Source organism: Squalius cephalus (genome assembly GCF_949319135.1).
Source record: "Squalius cephalus genome assembly, chromosome: 11".
In the NCBI taxonomy this organism is placed as follows: Eukaryota; Metazoa; Chordata; class Actinopteri; order Cypriniformes; family Leuciscidae; genus Squalius; species Squalius cephalus.
The window spans coordinates 33,085,151-33,105,610 of NC_137132.1; the positions used below are offsets into that span (position 1 = coordinate 33,085,151).

A 20,460-nucleotide genomic window follows, 5' to 3' on the forward strand; every position below is an offset into this window, starting at 1 on the left:
TGTGAATTTTCCTGACGTAAGCTAATTCTGAATATATATATATATATATATATATATATATATATATATATATATATATATATATATATATATATATATAAAATTTTGATTCTCATTGCAGTCATTTTTACATCGTCATCTTATGATTTACCATTTTGGTCTTTGTGTTTAAGGCAAGCGTATGTCTACTCTGACATTCGAAAGGCAGGCTTGACAACTGAAGACATAAATGGCAAAAACGAATCATGAAATAGAGCATTAGATATCAGAGTCCCGTTTTTTCATTATTCTGTCTGTTTACTATTCTCACCATTAGACAGGTTTTTCAATTATAGTTTAGAGATTGTGTCATTAGTTTGTCTCTTTATTGTCAATCATCTTCGGGTTTATTTTTCATTATGCATTACTGAATACATTCATATCTGTTAGTACTCCAAGATGTTCAAGAATTACGAAATTATTAGTAAATCCAGTGTCATATTGCTCAATTAAAATATCTTCTCTTTGTTGCGTGTCTTACACAAAACAGGCCACACCATCTACAAACAGGTGAATCAGATACCATTCATTCAAGGAGCTGCTGGAGAAAACTGCATATAGACGTTTAGGTTTCTTCCACGGTTCTCTCTTTGTGTCACACATGCTCTGCAGCTCATCAGATGAAACTACCGTTACGCAGTCACAAAAAGCTCCAAAAGAGGAAAAAAAGACAAGAGAACCCAACAGTTTCAATTTTCTAATCAAACCAGATGTGTGCAAACATGACTAAGGACTTTATTTACCAAATCTTTTTTTTCTCTCCCTGTATTATCCACAAATAAAAGTGATTTCTTCATGTGTATGTATATATTTATATATATTTATATTTATATGTATATTATAACATATATTATAACATATAATGTCATAACATATATTACAACATTATATATTCCCTTAGTGTGACAAAAAAATCTCTTGGAATTATTTTTTTTTATTTTCAGGTCCCCATGCAGTCCTTAGAAAGCACAACATTCTGAGACGACTGGAAACTGTGGACGTGTGTCCAACCTCCAAGTTGGACTCGTTGTCCTTCCTCCATGTCTTCTGCGATCGTCAGATACACAGGCGCGATAAACAGCTACGAAATTGCCGATCACACCTCGTCGTTTCATCAAAACAGTAGAGTCATGGATAAAGAAAGCAACGTCTTCCCGCAGAGCTGACCACACCCCGCCTTTTTAAACCATTTTTTGATAATTTTTCTCTATTTTTATATAATAATAATAATGACTATAGAATTATCCTTGATATAAATTCAAAAGTAGTTCCTCTGTCAATTTAAATAAATAATTTTGGCAATCTTCATAACGGTGGTATTTAAAATAAATGAATGATTACGTAAAAAATCCAACTTAGTCAGAAAAGAGGGCAAGATAAGAAGGAGAGAAAAAGAAAGTGTAAAAAAAAAAGCAGAGAGAGAGAGAGAGAGAGAGAGAGAGAGAGAGAGAGAGAGAGAGAGAGAGAGAGTGAGAAAGACAGAAAGAAAGTCAGATGCAAAGAAAACTATCCACTTCTTTAGGAATTCAGAATGTATGTACAGGACTCATCTCTGAATCAGAAAAGCGCTCGTCTTTGCAGCGGGTCCTCACGTTTTGTGTGTGTGCGTGACAGTGCAACGTGGTCCGTAGCTGTAGTCCTGTGTTATACAAGTGTGTAGGACTTTGCGTAGGGGTTGTTGCTTTGTTTCAGGTGTCCTCTGGAGTCTAGCAGCGACTCCTGGGAGCTGCTGAGTTTGGCAGCCTGGGCCAGGTCGCCCGGCTCGCGCTGTGGCAGTGTAGAGGCAGTTCCCGGCTGCCACTGCTGTACCGCCTCTCTGCTGGGGGGCCCGGAGGAAGAGAGGGCTGACGAGGGGGTCTCGGAGGGTGTGGGGGCCAGCAACGCTGGCCGCTTCGCCAATCGGCTCTTCTGTGGGTCCATACAAGTCTGTCCTGTGGCCTCCCGACCTGAAGGGGCCGCTCCCCGGTTCAAAAGGAAGTCCATACGTAGGTAAGGGGGAAGATGGACCAGCTCACCTCCTACAAGACAGACAGGGTCATGTAAGTGTGAGCACTGCTCAAAGATCAGATTTGCTTTGCACAATGTGATAAATAAGGGGGGGGGGGGGGGGGTGGATGGAGAGAATAGTCTTTAAAGGAATGTTCTGGGTTCAAATCAATCTGCCTGGTTCAAGCTATATCGACAACATAGGACAGGGCATAACAGAATAGATAAGGTTACCCTTTAGTCAATGTTGTTTTCTGTTGACGTGTGTACAAAACTTTAAACATTAAACATTATTTATAGTGCACCTATAGGTTAAGTTTAGGGTTGGACTTGACAGGACAGGATAGGGCAGATTTACGATAGGATAGGGAAGGTTTGTTTTAGGTAGATATTTTGTGGTAAAATAGGTTATGTTTAGAGTAGGAAAGGTTAGGACAGAACAGAACTGGACAGGACAGGATAGAGTTGCTTTAGGGTAGGATCGCATAAACTGGGATAGGTTAGATTTAGGGTATAGGATAGTATATGATAGAGTAGAGTCTAGTATGATTGGTTAAGTTTAGGATAGTATAGGATAGGATAGAGTCGTGTCTTGTCGAGTCGAGTCAAGCAGAGCAGAGTCGAGTCGAGTATGATAGGTTAGGTTTAGGATAGGGTAGAGTCGTGTCGAGCCAAGTCGAGTCGACTTGAGTAGAGTAGAGCAGAGTCGAGTCGAGTCGAGCAGAGCAGAGCAGAGCAGAGCAGAGCAGAGCAGAGTTGAGTCGAGTATGATAGGTTAGGTTAGGTTTAGGATAGGGTAGAGTCGTGTCGAGCCAAGTCGAGTCGACTTGAGTAGAGTAGAGTAGAGTCGAGTCGAGTCGAGTCGAGCAGAGTCGAGCAGAGCAGAGCAGAGCAGAGCAGAGCAGAGCAGAGCAGAGCAGAGCAGAGCAGAGTCGAGTCGAGTATGATAGGTTAGGTTTAGGATAGGGTAGAGTCGTGTCGAGCCAAGTCGAGTCGACTTGAGTAGAGTAGAGTAGAGCAGAGTCGAGTCGAGTCGAGCAAAGCAGAGCAGAGCAGAGCAGAGCAGAGCAGAGCAGAGCAGAGCAGAGCAGAGCAGAGTCGAGTCGAGTCGAGTATGATAGGTTAGGTTTAGGATAGGGTAGAGTCGTGTCGAGCCAAGTCGAGTCGACTTGAGTAGAGTAGAGCAGAGTCGAGTCGAGTCGAGCAGAGCAGAGCAGAGCAGAGCCGAGTCGAGTCGAGTCGAGTCGAGCAGAGCAGAGCAGAGTCGAGTCGAGTATGATAGGTTAGGTTTAGGATAGTCGTGTCGAGTCGAGTCGAGCAGAGCAGAGCAGAGTCGAGTCGAGTATGATAGGTTAGGTTTAGGATAGTCGTGTCGAGTCGAGTCGACTCGAGTAGAGCAGAGTCGAGTCGAGCAGAGCAGAGCAGAGCAGAGCAGAGTCGAGTCGAGTATGATAGGTTAGGTTTAGGATAGGGTAGAGTCGTGTCGAGCCAAGTCGAGTCGACTTGAGTAGAGTAGAGCAGAGTCGAGTCGAGTCGAGTCGAGCAGAGCAGAGCAGAGTCGAGCAGAGTAGAGTCAAGTATGATAGGTTAGGTTTAGGATAGTCGTGTCGAGTCGAGTCGAGTCGAGTCGAGTCGAGTCGAGTCGAGTCGAGCAGAGCAGAGCAGAGCAGAGCAGAGCAGAGCAGAGCAGAGCAGAGCCGAGTCGAGTCGAGTCGAGTCGAGTCGAGTCGAGTATGATAGGTTGAGTTGAGTCGTGCCGAGTCGAGTCGAGTCGAGTCGAGTATGATAGGTTGAGTTGAGTCGTGCAGAGTCGAGTCGAGTCGAGTCGAGCTGAGCAGAGCAGAGGAGAGCAGAGCAGAGCAGAGCAGAGAAGAGTCGAGAATGATAGGTTAGGTTTAGGATAGGATAGGTTAGGACAGGACAGGATAGGACAGGTCTGGGATAGAATAAGATCAGGTTTGCTTTCAACAATGTGATAAATGAGAACAAAAATGGATGGAGGAACTAGTTTTTAAATTAATAAAATTCCACATTCAAGGTCTGTTGACACCATAAAACAGGAAAGTACAGGACAGTACAGGACAAGACAGGATAGTTTTTGGATTGGATAAAATAGTCTTTGTATTGGATAAAATAGGTTTAGGCTAGGATAGGATAGGATAGAATAAGATTTGGTTCAATAAAATGTTTCAATTCACATTGATTTGTACAGCGCTTTTTCACAATACATATTGTTTCAAAGCAGCTTTACATAAAAAATGCATGTCTACATTACAATTTAGAGTGATCTGTTATCAGAGGTGACTGATAGGATAAGATAGGATATACTTTATTGATCTCCTCCTCATCTAGTATAATTTTAAATCCAACTGTGAATCCTGTACGGATCAGACACATCTCAACAAAAGAGTGCAGTATTATATAAAACTTGTTTCAATAAGGCCAGTGATTGAAGTTTATATCACATCCAATGTCTCCATTGTGATAGTAAACTGCTGTTTTGTAAAGACAGACGATACCTCTACAGCACAGGATGCAGATCGCCCCTACTTGGCCTTAAGGAACAATGCCAGGTGCTCTCACTAACCAAAGTCTTCCTGTCTGGGGGAATAGTGCAGATACATTCACAATGAGAAGGTAACACTAAACGCTAATCAGTAACCCAAGAACCGTCTGGGGCATGAAATCAGCCCTGGGTGGCCCAGACGCAGGCCACGCTAAGCCCACTGATGCGAAAAGAACATGGCAGTGTGTTTGGACAACAGCCTTCAAGCCTGTACCCATCAACACAGGAATTGATAGCACACTGCAAGAGTGACAGCTGACTGATGAACAGGTAAACTGAGGAACATGTGGAAAAACACATTCGCACGCATATACTACAGCTCAAAAGTTATAATAAGAATAATATAAGGAATAATTTCGATATTTTAAAAGCAGCGGCTATTTGTAAATAGCAACTAAAAGTATTTTCTCTTAGTACACTTAGTGTTAATAGCATTTAGCAATATTTACACTAAGCGGAAATAGTATTATCTTGCACTAAGTGTAAATAGTTGTTTGATGCTATGTATGCAAATAGTGCCAGATACTATTTGCAACTCAGTATATTATTGTATATTATAAAATAGTATACAATAATAACATATTCACTGTAAATGATTATATTTATTAAAATCATTAATGGATGCTGTCCCTAAAGCCCTCCCCTAACCCTACCCACTTACCACTTTATTCCCACTATTGAATAACTGTTACGCAGTTTATTTCCACTAAACTGGAAATACATTTTTATTTCAAAATAAATGCCTCCCTGAGCGGATATGCGAATTAAAAAACGCAAATTAAAAAAACACAGATGCAGCCGGATTATTTCCATAATGACTAACGCAATATAGCAAGAGCAGCGCAAATAGCGTCTGGTTTAAGACATGCTTTTTTGGGGCGTTAAATAATGGTGCAAATACCATTAAATTGACGCAAACCTTAATAAATCACCTTACATGATTAATTTAAATACTCGATGGCGGAATCTACACATCTCAATTCTCCAGCGGCAGCCTTCTTTGTTGTAAACAAATTCAATCCAAGCCGTCTTTGGTGATGTGGATGATTACGTTATAGTTGATCATCTGTGTATCATCGTATAAGGCCCGCCCTGACAATTTGATTGGTCCGAACAGCTCTGGTTCAAGCTTAGTTGCTCCATAACAGATCCAGACCGAACTTCCCGACCTCAAATGTTGTGGGCGGGGCTAAGTTCAGCTGGCATCCAGGCTAGGTAACTCCAACAAATGCATATGCAATAAGGTCAGCTGGAAAAATAACTGTCCACGGCTTTACATCGCAAATGTTTCACTGCGTGTCTTTAGTAAATCCTGACAGAATTTTTTTGATGTTATTAAATCTGGCCATAACTCTCACTTTTGATCAGTGTCATTAACATTTCAGTAAGCCAGTTCTTCAACTACCTTGCTCCATTCTGGTATGTAACACTCACTTTTTACAATCCAATCAAATCCTGATGGATAAATTTGAGTCCCGCCCTACTTTTTTTCATGTTGAATATCCTGTTTTACTCAGAAATATGTCCAGTTATGAAAGTAAAAGGACTTAAACAGTGTTTTGCTTGGAATATGGGATATTTAATAAAAGTAGAGACTCGATGATAATTAAACTCCACCCTAAAAACAGTGGAAATGACTTGCGTTCCCAGTTTTAAAATCAAGTGAGAATACAGCAAATTGGTTTTCTGAAAGCACAAATCGAGCTTAGGCAGTTGACGCTTCAACATGTTTGCAGCCTTACCGGGTCTGTGTGCTTTGGGCACGGCCATATTCATGACCCGGCTGGCGTCCTGTGGTTTAGGCGGGGAGGCTGTGAATCTGCAGATGCCTGACTCTGACGGCGTGCTGGACGTCAGGCTGTCTGTGTAGTCATTGGTTCCGGCCGTCATCTGTTCGGAGGATGTGTCTGAGATGAAGCATTCTGTGATCGTGAACTTAGCGTGTCGCAGCTGTTCCTCCATCTTGGCGTGTTCGTAGGCACGGGCTAGTTCCTCGTACGTGGAGGAGGCGCTTTCTGTAGACACCATACTGCTGCGAGCTCGGTCTGTGAGAGAGAATACACACGTCGCTATATATCACAAAGCTTTTTACCACATGGGTAACATGGGGGGTCCTATCATACACCCGGCGCAATGCAGCGCCAGGCACGACACAAGTGTTTTTTGCTAGTTTCAGCCCGACGCAGTTATCATTTTAACGTCCTGCGCCACGTTGTTTAATGTTTGCCCATGGGCTGCTGGTCTGAAAACGAGGTGTGTTGTTGGCACGTTGCTATTTTGAGGCAACTGAAATAGGCTGCGTGTGCCCTTTAAATAACAAAAAAATATTGCGCCATTGACTTTATACCAGGATTCAGTTGGTCGATGGCACAAAATGGCGTAAAAGATTAATATTGTGTACATTAAGATATGGTGAAATCCTTGTGCACGAGCAAATGGGAGATGAGACTCTGATTGGTTTATTGCAAGTTATGCCCAGAACACACCCATTACTCATAAAGAGAATAGGGACAACCCTTTTAGACTGTGCACCGGGTGTGCCGACCATTTTTCCCCTCGTTAAACTAGAAAAAGTGGATTCAGACTCGTCCTAAGTGCACTTGAGCTGTGCGCTTTAGACCATGCTCTTAAATCGTTAAAATAGGGCCCGGGATGTTGAAGCAATTTCTACTGAAACAAAGTAGTTAAAGGGGTCATAACTTTTTTTATACCTTGAGGTCTGGTAATATATTCCACTGATAATGTCAGTCAATATTTCTTGCACCAAAAATGTGTTTCATAACCACCTTCTTTCTGACTATTTGAACATTTTCCTGCCAGCTTTTTGCTATTATTCTATGGAAATGACATGATTGGCTAATGCTTTGCCTGTGAAATTAGCAACACAATTTAAATAAAGGTTGTGAGTTTGCTGACAAGTCCAGTACAGATGGTGCAGGAATTTTATTGAAAAAAAACCCAAAACAAATCTTCATCTTCAGAACACAAATTAGGATATTTTTAGTATTCTCTCACCATTTTTGTCCACCAGTTGAGAACCCAAGCAAGCAAATATTTCATGAAAAAAAGTAATCCACATGAATCGAGCAGTTTAATACAAGTCTTCTGTAGAGACACTGTCGCTTTATATGACGAACACGAAGTCTTTATGAACTTTTTGAAGCTTGAAAATTTTGAAAGTCTGAAAAATTCTAATTGATGGACAAAAGTGATGAGAGGATATTACAAATCTTCATTTGTCTTCCAAAGATGAATGTAATCTTATCAGTTTGGAACAATGTGAGGTTGAGTAAATTTCCATTTTGGTTGAACTAAGTCTTTAAAAATAATATGATTTTCTGGTATTCAGAATAAATAGTATCTGTCCTACTTTTTCATTATTACTTCACTATGACTGGGCAGGCCAAGTGGCAGAATAGGCGTTGACGTAAATACGGATAATAATAGTAATCTGTATGACATCAGAAAATCACAGATTTTGGGACAAAACCATATTGTTTTTGGACTGGGGAGGAAGTTTTGAGATTTAAAAGTTACACGAGTAATCAGAAGCTAATCTGTTACCTGTGTCCTGAGAGGGACTGACACTGTAGCTGTCGCTCTCTTTGTCCACTGAGCCCGTGGCGCGGGGTGTGGGCAGCCTCCAGTCGGTAGTGAGAGTGTGTGAGGAGACGGGGGGATGTGGTCGGTTCAGGGTCCACTGGCTGGCGTAGCGACTGCGTGTGGCGGGACCTGCTTTAGCTGTGCGGCGGGCAGTGGGGTCTGAGGGAACAGAGACAAGTGACCGATGTGAAGTGAACCAAATCTCTGACCTTCCATCCTCTGCCCGTGTGGTTATACTATGGTGCAGTGATGGTATCAGATGGCAGTACCATGGTACTTTATCATAGCAACCCCCCCCCCCCCCCCTCCTCCTCTCTCCCTCCCTCCCTCCACTGTATCTGTGACACATTAAACTGACATTACAGAATAAGCAGCGGCAAAAGTCAACTGTGTTATTCCCCTCACGTTATGTATGTCAGGGCTAAAAAGCATAGATTGAACACCGCAAAGTCAACAGCCAACCAGCATTATGTTCTGTGCCTGCGTGAGAGGAAATAATTGTCTATACCAGCAAGTGGCAGTAGTCTATATTCGTCATTCATAAAGGGAAACATACTAGGACTGCAGATATACAAACCATAAACAAAACAGCCCTTGTCTACCATTTAGAAAATTAATCAATGTTGAACACTTTCGGCACTCAAGACAGCCTTGTTGTAATGAAAATATTTGCCTATTGGAAGGCTCAAGTAAGATGCAGTATCTTTGCATTTGCATATTCATAGAACTGCATATACTAAATGAGGCAAGGGTGTAGAGTTACATCCAATCTATTTTAAGGCTCTTTTTCAAAGAAGAAACGTTTAAATATGTCATTTCGCTGCTCAAATATGAGTTTTAAGGGATACAATTATTGACTACAGGGGGACATTAAGTCATCTTTGTATTTCACAAAAAAGTCATATGGGTTTGAATGACATGAAGGTGAATGTATAATTAATTTAAGGCAACGCTGATGAGTCCACCTGAATAATCAATGACTGTAATCATGACCAGTGTCAGAGAAATGCTTGTCTTCAGTTCAGCTCCACTGAAGCCGTCAATGAGCAGAGGAACCTATTCTAACATTCACTCTATTCACTTCCTGTGAACTCAATTAAACTGCTCATGTGCTGTACATGCTATTTAAATCATAGGACTGGATAGAGGCAACCTCAATATTCTTTCAGGTTACACTCAATGGGACTCACAATATGAGTCTATATTCAAGATGATTATTCAGGATATCGGACAGGCACGAGGTGAGGAGGACAAAGCATTAATCTAATATTAGTTTGAGGTGTGAAACTGTTAAACGTCAATTCAAGACTATACCATGGCACTCCTGAAACTTTATCCATGTAAACCACTGAATCCAAATACTTTCTCAATCAGATTCAAAAATGTCTTTCAAAAGAGTGTATGTATATTTACGTCATTAAAAAGTAAGTCCTTTTGTACTTTTGCAAGAGTAAAATATAAAAGAAGTATCTATACTTTCAGTGCAGTAGTAGCTCATTGCGGTATATGCACTTAAAGATGTGTCCACCACTGATGTATCAATCCTTTGAAAATGAATCTATGAATTCTACATGAATTCTATAAAATGAATCTATGAATTTTGGTATAGTATTTTATGATTTGCGATTCACAAATTCTGATCTTGCATTACATCTGCTAGACTACTTTTGGTCAGTTTGTTGATGCCATTTCTTATTACTGATTGTGACTATGAAATCATCTACACAAATGGGTGCATTAATGAGACTTTTTGACATCAACAGAACCAAGCCCACAAGTTCAATTCTTACTTGTACCAGGTCTAGCGTCAGACACGTCTACTAGCGGTCCAGTGGCCTGAGATAGAGACTGGTAATGCACTGTATGGGTGACGGTTGAGGACTTCTGTTTAGACGTTTCTCCAAAGTCATTATCCGTCAATAGCACTGTGGAGCGGTCATCTGAAAGAAAGAGGAAAACAGGTCAATGAAAGCAGAGAAGACCATCATGCAATAAACATTTTCTTATAAACATGAGTGGTGGATGTTATTGGTTATCTCCTCAACAGGCCACATGGCTCCATTAATCCCTCACTGTATTCCCATTTTAGAAATGATGACTAATTCATGCACTGCAAGAGTGGAAAAATTAGGAACCATGTGAATGAGAAGACAACATGTTGTTTAATATGAAAATAGGAAAACATAGTTACGCCCTGAGCTAAAGACAACCCCTTTAGGAGTTGGTCAACCATCAAAGTTTAAAAACTCACGACTCATTTGAGCTAAATTAACCCGTTTCTCTTACATATCATTTATGTTTGCACAAACGGTGCAGGATGAGTTTTGTGAAAATGTTTAAATACTTGGGTTGTTAGTTGTTTGTTAGAAAAAGGCAAACCCCTAACATAACATAATGGTCTCTTACCGATTGTCTCCATAGTGTCTCTCTCCTCAATGAGTAGCTGAGCACGTGGGATATCGATGTGCATCCTCAGAGTCTGCTGCTGTTTGTTCACGGTGTCTGGTGTACGTGCATTTTTACTGGAGAAACACATCCAAACAACAGAAAACAATTACACGCACTACTTTATGACAAAGTGCACTGGTTTATAAGCCAATGCTATAATTCTTTACCTCATTAGCATCTCTGCTAGGCTCTTTGCATCTGTTGAATTAAGAGAAATGAGGAAGATATGAATTGCAAAACATTGATGACAAGAAGAAATTTTTGGAGTATCCTCAAGGATCTATGATGTTCTGTTTGCAAAATATGTATGTATGTGTCCACAGACCTCGTAATCTCTTGAGTCTCTGCTCTCTTCTCCTCCTCCTCAATACCAGAAGAACAATGAAGACCATAGAGATCGCCACCAGAATGCATATGATTGTGACCATCATCTTTAGTCCTTCATTGCCCTGCCTGTTCTCCTGGCTGGGGTCCACAGTCGTTGGCAATGGAGCAATCGTGCCTGGAGAAAGAAGATTGAGTAGTTCTGGTCAAGGTCTGGTCATAACCAAGTTTTGATATCTACTCATTTTTTTGTCCATTTTCTGCTGGTTTATGCTGTTTAGTGTTGATTTGCTACTTGTCCAAATGGTAAACCAGCATCGCCATGCTGTCCAAAGGCAAAAATGCTGCTTCCTTGTCTGAACAAGGAAGCCTTATTAGTTCTGCCATTTAAAAGATTAGTTCACTTCAGAATTAACGTTTCCAAGATATTAATGTCTTTCTTTCTTCAGTCGAAAAGAAATGAATGTTTTTGTGGAAAACATTCCAGGATTCTTCTCCATATAGTGGACTTCAATGGGGTCCAACGGGTTGAAGGTCCAAATGTCAGTTTCAGTGCAGCTTCAAAGGCCCTACACGATCTCAGCCGAGGAATAAGAGTCTTATCTAGAGAAACCATTGGTCATTTAAAAAAAATCATTAAAAAAAATTTACATTTATATACTGGAACTGACATTTGGACCTTCAAACCGTTGTACCCCACTGAAGTCCACAATATGGAGAAAAATCCTGCAATGTTTTCCTCAAAAACCTTCATTTCTTTTCGACTGAAGAGAGAAAGACATTAATATCTTGGAAATGTTAATTCTGAAGTGAACTAATCCTTTAAATGGCATTTTTGCCTTTGGACAGCATGGCGATGCTGGTTTACCATTTGGACCAGCAGGAAATCAACACTAAACAGCAGAAACCAGCACAAAATACTTTAAGCAACTGCTTCCGAACACTGAATTGAGTAGTCGCTGATCTAGTACTCACTGCCATCCACGTTTAAAGTTGCGAAAAGCACCCTCTTCTCTGCTGTTCCTGCGCTGTTGCCCACTCTCATCTGGAGCTCGTACCAGGTGGCCTCCTGTAGGTCGTGCAGAATGTGGCTCTTGATGAGGGAATCTCGCTTTACCATGGTCCATTTCATAGTGTCCACGGGCCGATATTCCAGTGTGAAGGAGTCGATCGGACAGCCACCGTTGTTCCAGCCAATGAGGTTGAGCTCCACACGGGTAGAGTTGATACTTGAGAAAAGCTCATGGTCTTTGGCGAACTGTGGTTCTGATAATATGGAGAAGAAAGAGATTATGTAATTCTGAAGTTAGAGAAAACTGTCAAACTTTAAGGAATTAAAATAGAATTAAATCTATGGCCTTTTCATTTAGCAGGGAGTTTCATCTGAAGTTACTTCTACTGATTAACAATCCCTTGAAACCATGTCTCTCGGCCGCCTGCTCATAGAGATCAATTTATATTATAAAGCTCGTATTGAGGAAAATATTTGGTTGTAGCTCTTTGTCTATGTTACTATGATTGTAAATAGCTGTCATTTGTGTTTAAACAACGTTTAGCTCACGAGTTATTGATCTGGGAAGTTCGAATCTGTGAATATATTGCCAACTTTACTGAACTCCTAAGCACTGAACGCATTTCTTTATATTTGAGTCCCAAGTTCAAACACCATGAAACGCTCCAATGTTAACGTACTGTACAGAGCTGTTTGAAACACTGCCAGTGGGACATTAAACAGGAAGGGTTTGTCTGAGCTCACAACAGGTTTTGTGAAAGAACACAAATATCTTTGCAAGGGAACGCCAACGGTTTGCGATGGAAATGAAACACAGATTAAGTAAACACATTGCAGGAAAACAGATCAAAAGTATTGATACAATCATCTCCTGCTCAGGGTACATTGTCTTATAAAATGCAATCCAGAATGATAATGAATAAATGAAGGAAGGAAGTTAATTAGGAAGTAGCAAACCATGGCTTTGTTCGGAATAGCATATTAATACAAAACGTATTATTTCACATTTTTATTCATTATTATTATTCTTTTTAAATTGTGTTCTCAAATTTTGCTATTTGCTATTCATAAAAAAGGATTAACCTTCAGCATGGTCTCCCAACTTGTTTAAATAGTATATATGTGAACACTAATGAGAAACATTCTAAACTGTTGGTTTTAACAATTGCTCATGAATTGCTTTGAATCAGCATTCAGTTACAATTCAGTTTGGTTACGTTCAGTTATCAGTCACACACTTTAGCCATTAACTAGGACGTAATTTACACAGATTTGTACCTTTCCCGTGGGTTTTAGCCTCAATGATTTCACTGATGCGTCCAGGACCAACTGCATTTTGTGCAGTTAGAGTAAATTTGTACCAAGTGCCACACTTCAGATTCTCAAGACGGTAAGACCGCTCACTGGGGCTGATGGAGAAACTGCCCCACTCCTCACTGTTATCCTCAGAGTACTGCAGAATGTAGCCTGAACAGAGAAACACCACACCACACAAAATATTACACATCAAAATATTACACATTAATGTGGATGAAAATATGGAATGCAAATATCAGTGCAGCCCAACCTCTGATGGAGCTCCCTCCATTGTCTCCAGGGATCCAGAACAGCGTGATGGAGGTGGTCGTGGTTTTGGTCACTGTGAGGCGTGGTTGGTCTGGAGGTACTGAAATATTTTGAGAGTAAACACAAAAGAATAGTGTCATTTGTCAACCATTAAAAGTGCAGTCACATTTACCACTGTTCGCCAAATGTCTGTGGGAGAAAACTGTTCATTTCAATAGAAATCAGGAATTTTAAAGGATTTTCACATGCAGATTTCATGCAAGCGTTGCCCAACAGAAAGCTGCTTGGTTTGAGAGTGTCTTCTGTAAGAGCTGTGCTCATACATCACTATACTATTGACAATTGACCTTTTTGCACACAAAATTTCGCTGTGACCCTCACTATTTATTGGCTACATAATTTTTTCCCCTTTTTTCACAGATTTGTTTTCACATTGTACAACAATACTGAGTGTGAATCATGTGGTGTTCCTAGTTAAATCTGTTAGTAGCATTTTTTTTTTTTTGCATTGACTTGCTAAAAAACCCCACTAAAATCACAAGGCACAAACTGTGTAAATAATTCAATACACAAAAAAGGCTCTCTCTGCGGAGTATATTCTGATTATTTGATCACAAACACACCTTGGACCTGAAGATTTAGCATGATCTCATCTGAACCCCAGTTATTGCTGGCAACACATCTGTAGTACCCAGAATCCTCTGCTTTGATGGTACGAATAACAAAGCTGCCATTGCTGTGAGCGCTGCGACGACCATCGATTGAAACTGGAGCAGGTGTACCATTACTGCAGGAAAACATCAGTTTCATATCGGTTTCATAGCAAATAAAAAGCAAATAAGCAAGAATGAATTCATTCAGGTGTTTCATGCATGATTTGTAAAAATGAACTTACAAAAAAAAGTTATATTTCCCCCAAAATCTTTAGAAAACTTTATAATAAAAAAAGACACATTTTGACAAGATTTACAAAATGACTTCTTCTTTAGCAAGTGCAAGAGTGTTTTGTCTGTCTAAAACAAAGGCTGGAGTTGAAGACTTGTTTAAATGTAAAGAACACATAAATCAAACATACTTTCCCTTCAGCCACTTGATGGTTGGAGGAGGGTCTCCGACTGCTTTGCATGGAAGGACAATGTCCCTCATCCAAGGGGTGGTCACTGTGCCACTGAACGTCAGGATTCGAGCAGGGGCTTGAGAAACAAACAATGCCGTTTCAATGGCAGACTCAAACCCTCTCACTCTTCTGTGTCATTTTGCTCCTGCTATTGGTACAATAGAGTGCTGCAGGGATGATGTATTTTAGTGGCCAAAGGTGGTCAAAACCCAGAAACGAGTTTTAGCACTAGCACTTTGTTTTTTTGAATGGGTTTTTGGCTAATTGCCTGAAATAAGGTAATAAGGTTAACACAGACACAAGATTTTCTTTTAATTCTATGACAGAATACATCAGTAATACCCTCTTGTGATTTTTTAAAGCTTTTATTTGCCTTGAACAAGTGGCTAAATTGGATTATAGAGTTTGTTGGGGAAATAAAACATCATCACACTGAACTGCAAAATATTTCAGGGAAAACACAGACTGGAAACCGTGTCATGTAGCTTAATGGTGGTGACATTAAAGTCACGTGACCGTGGTGCAGCTCATTTATAGCCTAAGTTTAGCTTTTTACTTCTGGCAATTGTATTTAGGCTTCAAAATTCAAAGAAGTTGTGTTCATTTGTGATGATTATCATGATGAACAAAACATGTAAGATTCATAAGCTTTTGTTGGTCAAAGCTCTTTTTTTTTTTGCAATAATCCAAAAGCCAATGGAAAAATCCTATTGGGTTTTTGTTGAGGGAATCAGGGTGATGCAAACTTACCGGTTGGTTTACAACAATACGTCATCCCTGTAGAACTCTATATGGCTGCATTTGTATAAAGTTGTGAAGAGGGTGATTGATTGCTATGTGCCAGTCATCCGTACCTTTAGCTTGGGGCTCTACGGTGATAATCTCACTGGTATTCCCACGACCCGCCGCAGTGACCGCCACAACCCAGATGCTGTACTGCCAGTTCTGGTTCAGGTTGGTCAAACGACGGAAGTAAACATCAGGAGCAGCCTCAAACTCACTGATCACCTGTAAGGGCACCCGAAGAAAAGCTTTCATAAGAATAACAACAAACAAAAATACACTCTTTCATTGTTTTTACATTTAGGATATTGGTGTCCAATCGCACTCCTGCAGAGCAGCTTTCCTGCCGAGTTCTGCTCCAACAAACCTGCCTGCAAGTTTCTAGTGATCCTAATGACCTTGATTACCTGGCTGCAAAATTTTATACAAATGTACCACTCATGCCGAGTTGCTTACGCCACACTGCACGATTTTCAAAGTCGTCAGATAACTGTTCTTTTCACACTGCACGACTATCTGGGGTAGCATTCAGCTGCTGCTGTCTGCACACTGCACGATGGATCGGCGACAGGAGGTTTCAGTATTGAATTTACAATAGGAAGAATTGCAGACAACTCTGTCTGGTCTGAAAACTACATTTCACAACCAAACACACGCGAGAAGTGATCTGGATATTTAGCATGACAAATATCTCACAGGCATCGGTGACACATCTGTGATTCTCTCAGATCGCGTCTTTGATAATTCACACTGCGTGATTGTCACTCGCATGAACGAGCACCGATTTGCCTCAGATTTCGGGCATTTGTCGGCAATTTCGCTAAATCTATCGACGAGATCCACATTCCTAAAGAGTTTAGCTCCAACCACAATCAAACACACCTGAACAAGCCAATCAAGGTCTCAGGATTAAAAGAAAGCTACAGACTGGGTTGGAGCTAAACTCTGCAGGACATTGGACCTTGGAGGCCAGACTTGCCCAGCCTTGGCTTACAGTGATATACACTGCCTACTATTTTAAAAAAAAAGGAAACAGTATGTATTCAGCAATAAACATTCAAGCTGAATTTGCAAATGTAGTAGGTCATTCAGGTGCCCTATTCCTATATACTTTTCGTAGGTGCAATCCGCTCGTGAAGTCTGATATCACCAGTCACCATTTCCGATAGATGGTATAGACATCGTGAGTTTATAAAAGCTTACCTTAAATATGTATTATAAATAAATAGTGCTCATAAATGGCTGTTGAGATAGTATTCTCATTTGAAACGAGTGGAGGCTTGGACCTGGAAACAGCATTCCTTACGTCACAACTTAAAAAGCGGATATAGTATATCTAAAGTAAGAGTGTTCTCTTACTTCTATGTTTCCCAACCCTGTTCCTAGAGGCACCTCAGCACTACACATCTTCAATCTCTACCTAATCAAACACACCAGAATAAATTCATCAGCTCATTAGTAGACTCACAAGACCAGAAATAGATGGGTCAGATAAGGGAAACTTAATGTATACTTTTGGGAGTGCCTCCAGGAACAGGATTGGAATTCTGAGAATAAAATACTGTTTGGTAAATCACAACACATTCTCATACCTAAGGCGTCACTTTTTGTCACTTTCAACCATGCTTCAATATCTGACGCTCAAAGCACCCTTTAGCGTCCATATGTGACGCTTCGGTTATGGGTAGGTTTAGGCGTCATGTAACTGACGCTTTCGGAAGCGTCAATATCTGACGCTCAAAGCACCCTTTAGCATCAATATGTGACGCTTCGGTTGGGTAGGTTTAGGTATGTGGTAGGGTTATGCGTCTCATATGGACGCTAAAGGGTGCTTTGAGCGTCAGATATTGAAGCATGGTTGAAAGTGACGCCTTGGGTATGAGAACGGGTTGTAAATCATGATATTTGAAGGGCTGTTTGGGGTGTGCAGAGTCACACAGAGCCACAGCTTACGCTCACCGTGGGGTAAGGGTTGGAACAGAAGACGGTGTATTTCCGGATGATCCCGTTGAGCTTGAATGGAGGCAGCCAGGAAACAAACACCACCGAGCTTGTGGAAGCAGCTGCCTTAACTCCAGCCGGAGGGCCAGGAACTGGTTTTAGCAAGAGAAATAACATCATTCACGGAGAAGAAGCACTAGAAAAAACACCTTGTATGCTACAAAGCAAGAGACCTACAGCTTCTAACTGCATGTAAAGGTGAGGTGTGTAATGTCACATGGTTTCTCCAATCACCCCTATCAGTTTGGATTGGTTTTGCCTTTGGGTTGAGATGTCTGTGCAATGAAGTCAACCTACAAATGGCTTACTTAAGGCGGTTGTCATGATCCTTTGTTCCCCTGGTCTTGAGTGGACTATTTCCTGTTCTGCGCCATGTTTTGTTGTCCTTTGTAGGTTTTCTAGTTGATTAGTTCTTTGATTGTAAGGGGTTGTTGAGTCCATAGCAGAAGAAATCAATGAGAGCAAAATCTGGGAGGTCAGTGTCCAGAAAATGTCCAGAAAGTCTTGGATGTGGTCCTGGAGTGAGAGAGTTCCTTGGTGAATGCGGACCAGGGTGACTGCTGGATCCATATTGGAGAAGTCTTCTGCTATGGACTCAACAACCCCTTACAATCAAAGAACTAATCAACAAGAAAAACTACAAATGACAACAAAACATGGAGCAGAACAGGAAATAACATAAAAGTCCACACAAGACCAGGGGAACACAGGCTGGGATCATGACAGAGATATCACACTAGTTGACTCGAAATAGCTTAATTTTGGTCAGAGCTGTTGCTCCTAATGAAGGTCTGAGTTCGGTTTCACTTTTCAATCAAGAATGGAAGAGTGGTGACAAACTAAACTACTACCTTTGACAATTCCCAGTCACTGATTGGCAAAATAACAGCTAGAGCACCATAAAGATAACTATATATATGAAATAGCATGCAATTTGTGCAGTGAATTTGATGTGGGATGTGTATTCGTTTTACCAGGATATGTTGTAAAAAGCTTATGTCCAACTTAAGTGAGAAAAAAAGTGTTAAGTGCAGAAAACCCCTGGCTGGGTATAGTCACCACGGACAACAACTGCCATTTGCAACGTGCTTTGCGTTTGGATCAATGACTGAACAATCATTTCAAACCTGGCAGATGTTGTCGAAAGGGACTTGAAGATGTTAAATTAAGTTTATGATTGAAGATTGGCTATAAGAGCATAATCCTTTTTTATTGTTTCTCTAGATTAAACTGAAAACGGGAAGTATTTTTAACGTAGTAAAAAATTGCCTATGTAAAAGAATGCAAGTGTGTGCAATTGGAGGGAGTCTCACCGTCCTCTTTGGTGCGTGTGTAGATCTGCTCGCTACGAACGCCGTCTCCGGCTCGAGTGAAGGCCAAGACCTGGATACTGTAGTTGGTGTATTTCTCCAGCCGTTCCAACTCTAGTGAAGGCTTGGTGGTTGTGATGTTCCTGATCTCTCCCAGCTCTGCAACACACACACGATCTGTTAACTGATCTGAGGGGGGGGGGGGGTCTATTTAATCAATCAATTGTTTTTCTTCATCGAACGGCAATTAAATGGAGATCAAATGAAGACTTACAGGTGTATGCTTACAGTAAATGGCCTGCTTCTCAATTCCCCCCCCAAGGAACCACCCATAATCTCACTTGTATCTCTTTTTCAAGGACAAAAGTGAGTTTCAAGGGCCTCAGTCTCAAACTTACCAAGATAGACTGCAATTAAACTTCAAAGATTTCAAAATGAAACATTTCTCATCAGATTCTTCTAAGACCACATTATCTGAGGAATTAATTCATAGCCGAGCATTTTTTGAGCAATACAACTTTTGCTGGGATGCCTGATTAAAAAGAAAGAAAGAAAGAAAGAAAGAAAGAAAGAAAGAAAGAAAGAAAGAAAGAAAGAAAGAAAGAAAGAAAGAAAGAAAGAAAGAAAGAAAGAAAGAACCCCACTATGCTAAATTCATTCAGAAAAATTGTATGCTTTCAAAACCAACACAAATTAAACCTCCTAACAAAATATCTATATTTTGGCATTGGCCATATATCATGTCAGGGTTATCTTAAATTTTTATACATTTATTGAGTTAACTCTCATCATCATCATTTGCACTGGACAATTAATTGCATTTTGTATAGTCATAGGTCACTGTGTCCTCTATAATACTACAATAGACAACACATTTACAGACTGCAGCATGTGCCAACATCCCTTTTGATTTTTACCCTTGCATCAATATCTTATTGTAGTTCAATTATTAATGGCTCTGCAGTGCAGCCTGGAAAACGGCCACTGCTCTTTCTGCTGCGTGCTCTCTGATACTGACATTCATCACGCTTTCAAAAGATCACATAAGTGTTAAGAAGGTCACATTTTCTGAAGCCAAAACCTAACATTTGATCTAGAGTTTATCTTAAAAAAGCTCCCTTTGTCTAAGCAACCGGTTGTGATCAGGCTTAAGTCTGATCAAATAATGAATCAAAAATAGATGTTTAAAATCACATTGTTATCACTTTGCATTATTATTATTATATTATTATAGATTTTGGCAAGATATTCGAGTCCCCCAATGTCCACAACAATATACAAAGGCTTGATACTGTTTGATTGTAAATAAAATTTCAGGATTTCCGCTCTTTCTTACCACTGAATTTATGTGACTTTTTCCAGTCAATCTTGATTTACAGGACAGGAATTTTGAAAAATATTTTTTACTCAAAATTTCAACCCTTTAAAATCATGGCCCGAAATAACTAGAAAAATGTATATTCATTATAAAAATTGTGTTTGATTTAGATTTTCTGTAAGATTTGATTAATGTACAAGAATTTTTTAGGTCTATAAACTTTTTTAAATTTGACCAACTCATATATACAGGTTTTCCAAGACAGTGGGGAAACTGGTTAGTCAAAGAAAACAATATTGTGGGGATGAATTCAAATAAGAAATATCTTGATTTTTAGTTGTTTGAGTTCATTTTAATGCTTGTTTCATTTTATTTTAAATAATTGTA

At 40.2% G+C, this 20,460-nt stretch overlaps 1 protein-coding gene across 2 annotated transcripts in view; it reads right to left on the bottom strand.

Annotated features, from left to right (window-relative positions):
* Positions 1-980: 980 nt before the first annotated feature.
* The window catches only part of dscamb (Down syndrome cell adhesion molecule b), a 157,624-nt gene continuing 138,144 nt past the window's right edge, over positions 981-20,460 (bottom strand). Inside the window, exons 19-33 of one of the 2 annotated variants that reach the window (XM_079885910.1) lie at positions 18,759-18,914; positions 17,404-17,537; positions 15,516-15,669; positions 14,620-14,737; positions 14,168-14,331; positions 13,546-13,644; positions 13,257-13,445; positions 11,942-12,232; positions 10,968-11,144; positions 10,810-10,840; positions 10,601-10,716; positions 9,985-10,134; positions 8,156-8,353; positions 6,334-6,636; positions 981-2,057 (exon numbers count right to left, since the gene is read on the bottom strand). In XM_079885910.1, the coding sequence (XP_079742036.1) occupies positions 1,684-2,057; positions 6,334-6,636; positions 8,156-8,353; positions 9,985-10,134; positions 10,601-10,716; positions 10,810-10,840; positions 10,968-11,144; positions 11,942-12,232; positions 13,257-13,445; positions 13,546-13,644; positions 14,168-14,331; positions 14,620-14,737; positions 15,516-15,669; positions 17,404-17,537; positions 18,759-18,914 (2,654 nt within the window). In that variant the 3' untranslated portion in view covers positions 981-1,683. The remainder of the gene's footprint in view (positions 2,058-6,333; positions 6,637-8,155; positions 8,354-9,984; positions 10,135-10,600; positions 10,717-10,809; positions 10,841-10,967; positions 11,145-11,941; positions 12,233-13,256; positions 13,446-13,545; positions 13,645-14,167; positions 14,332-14,619; positions 14,738-15,515; positions 15,670-17,403; positions 17,538-18,758; positions 18,915-20,460) is intronic. The other variant, XM_079885911.1, reaches the window with a different exon arrangement.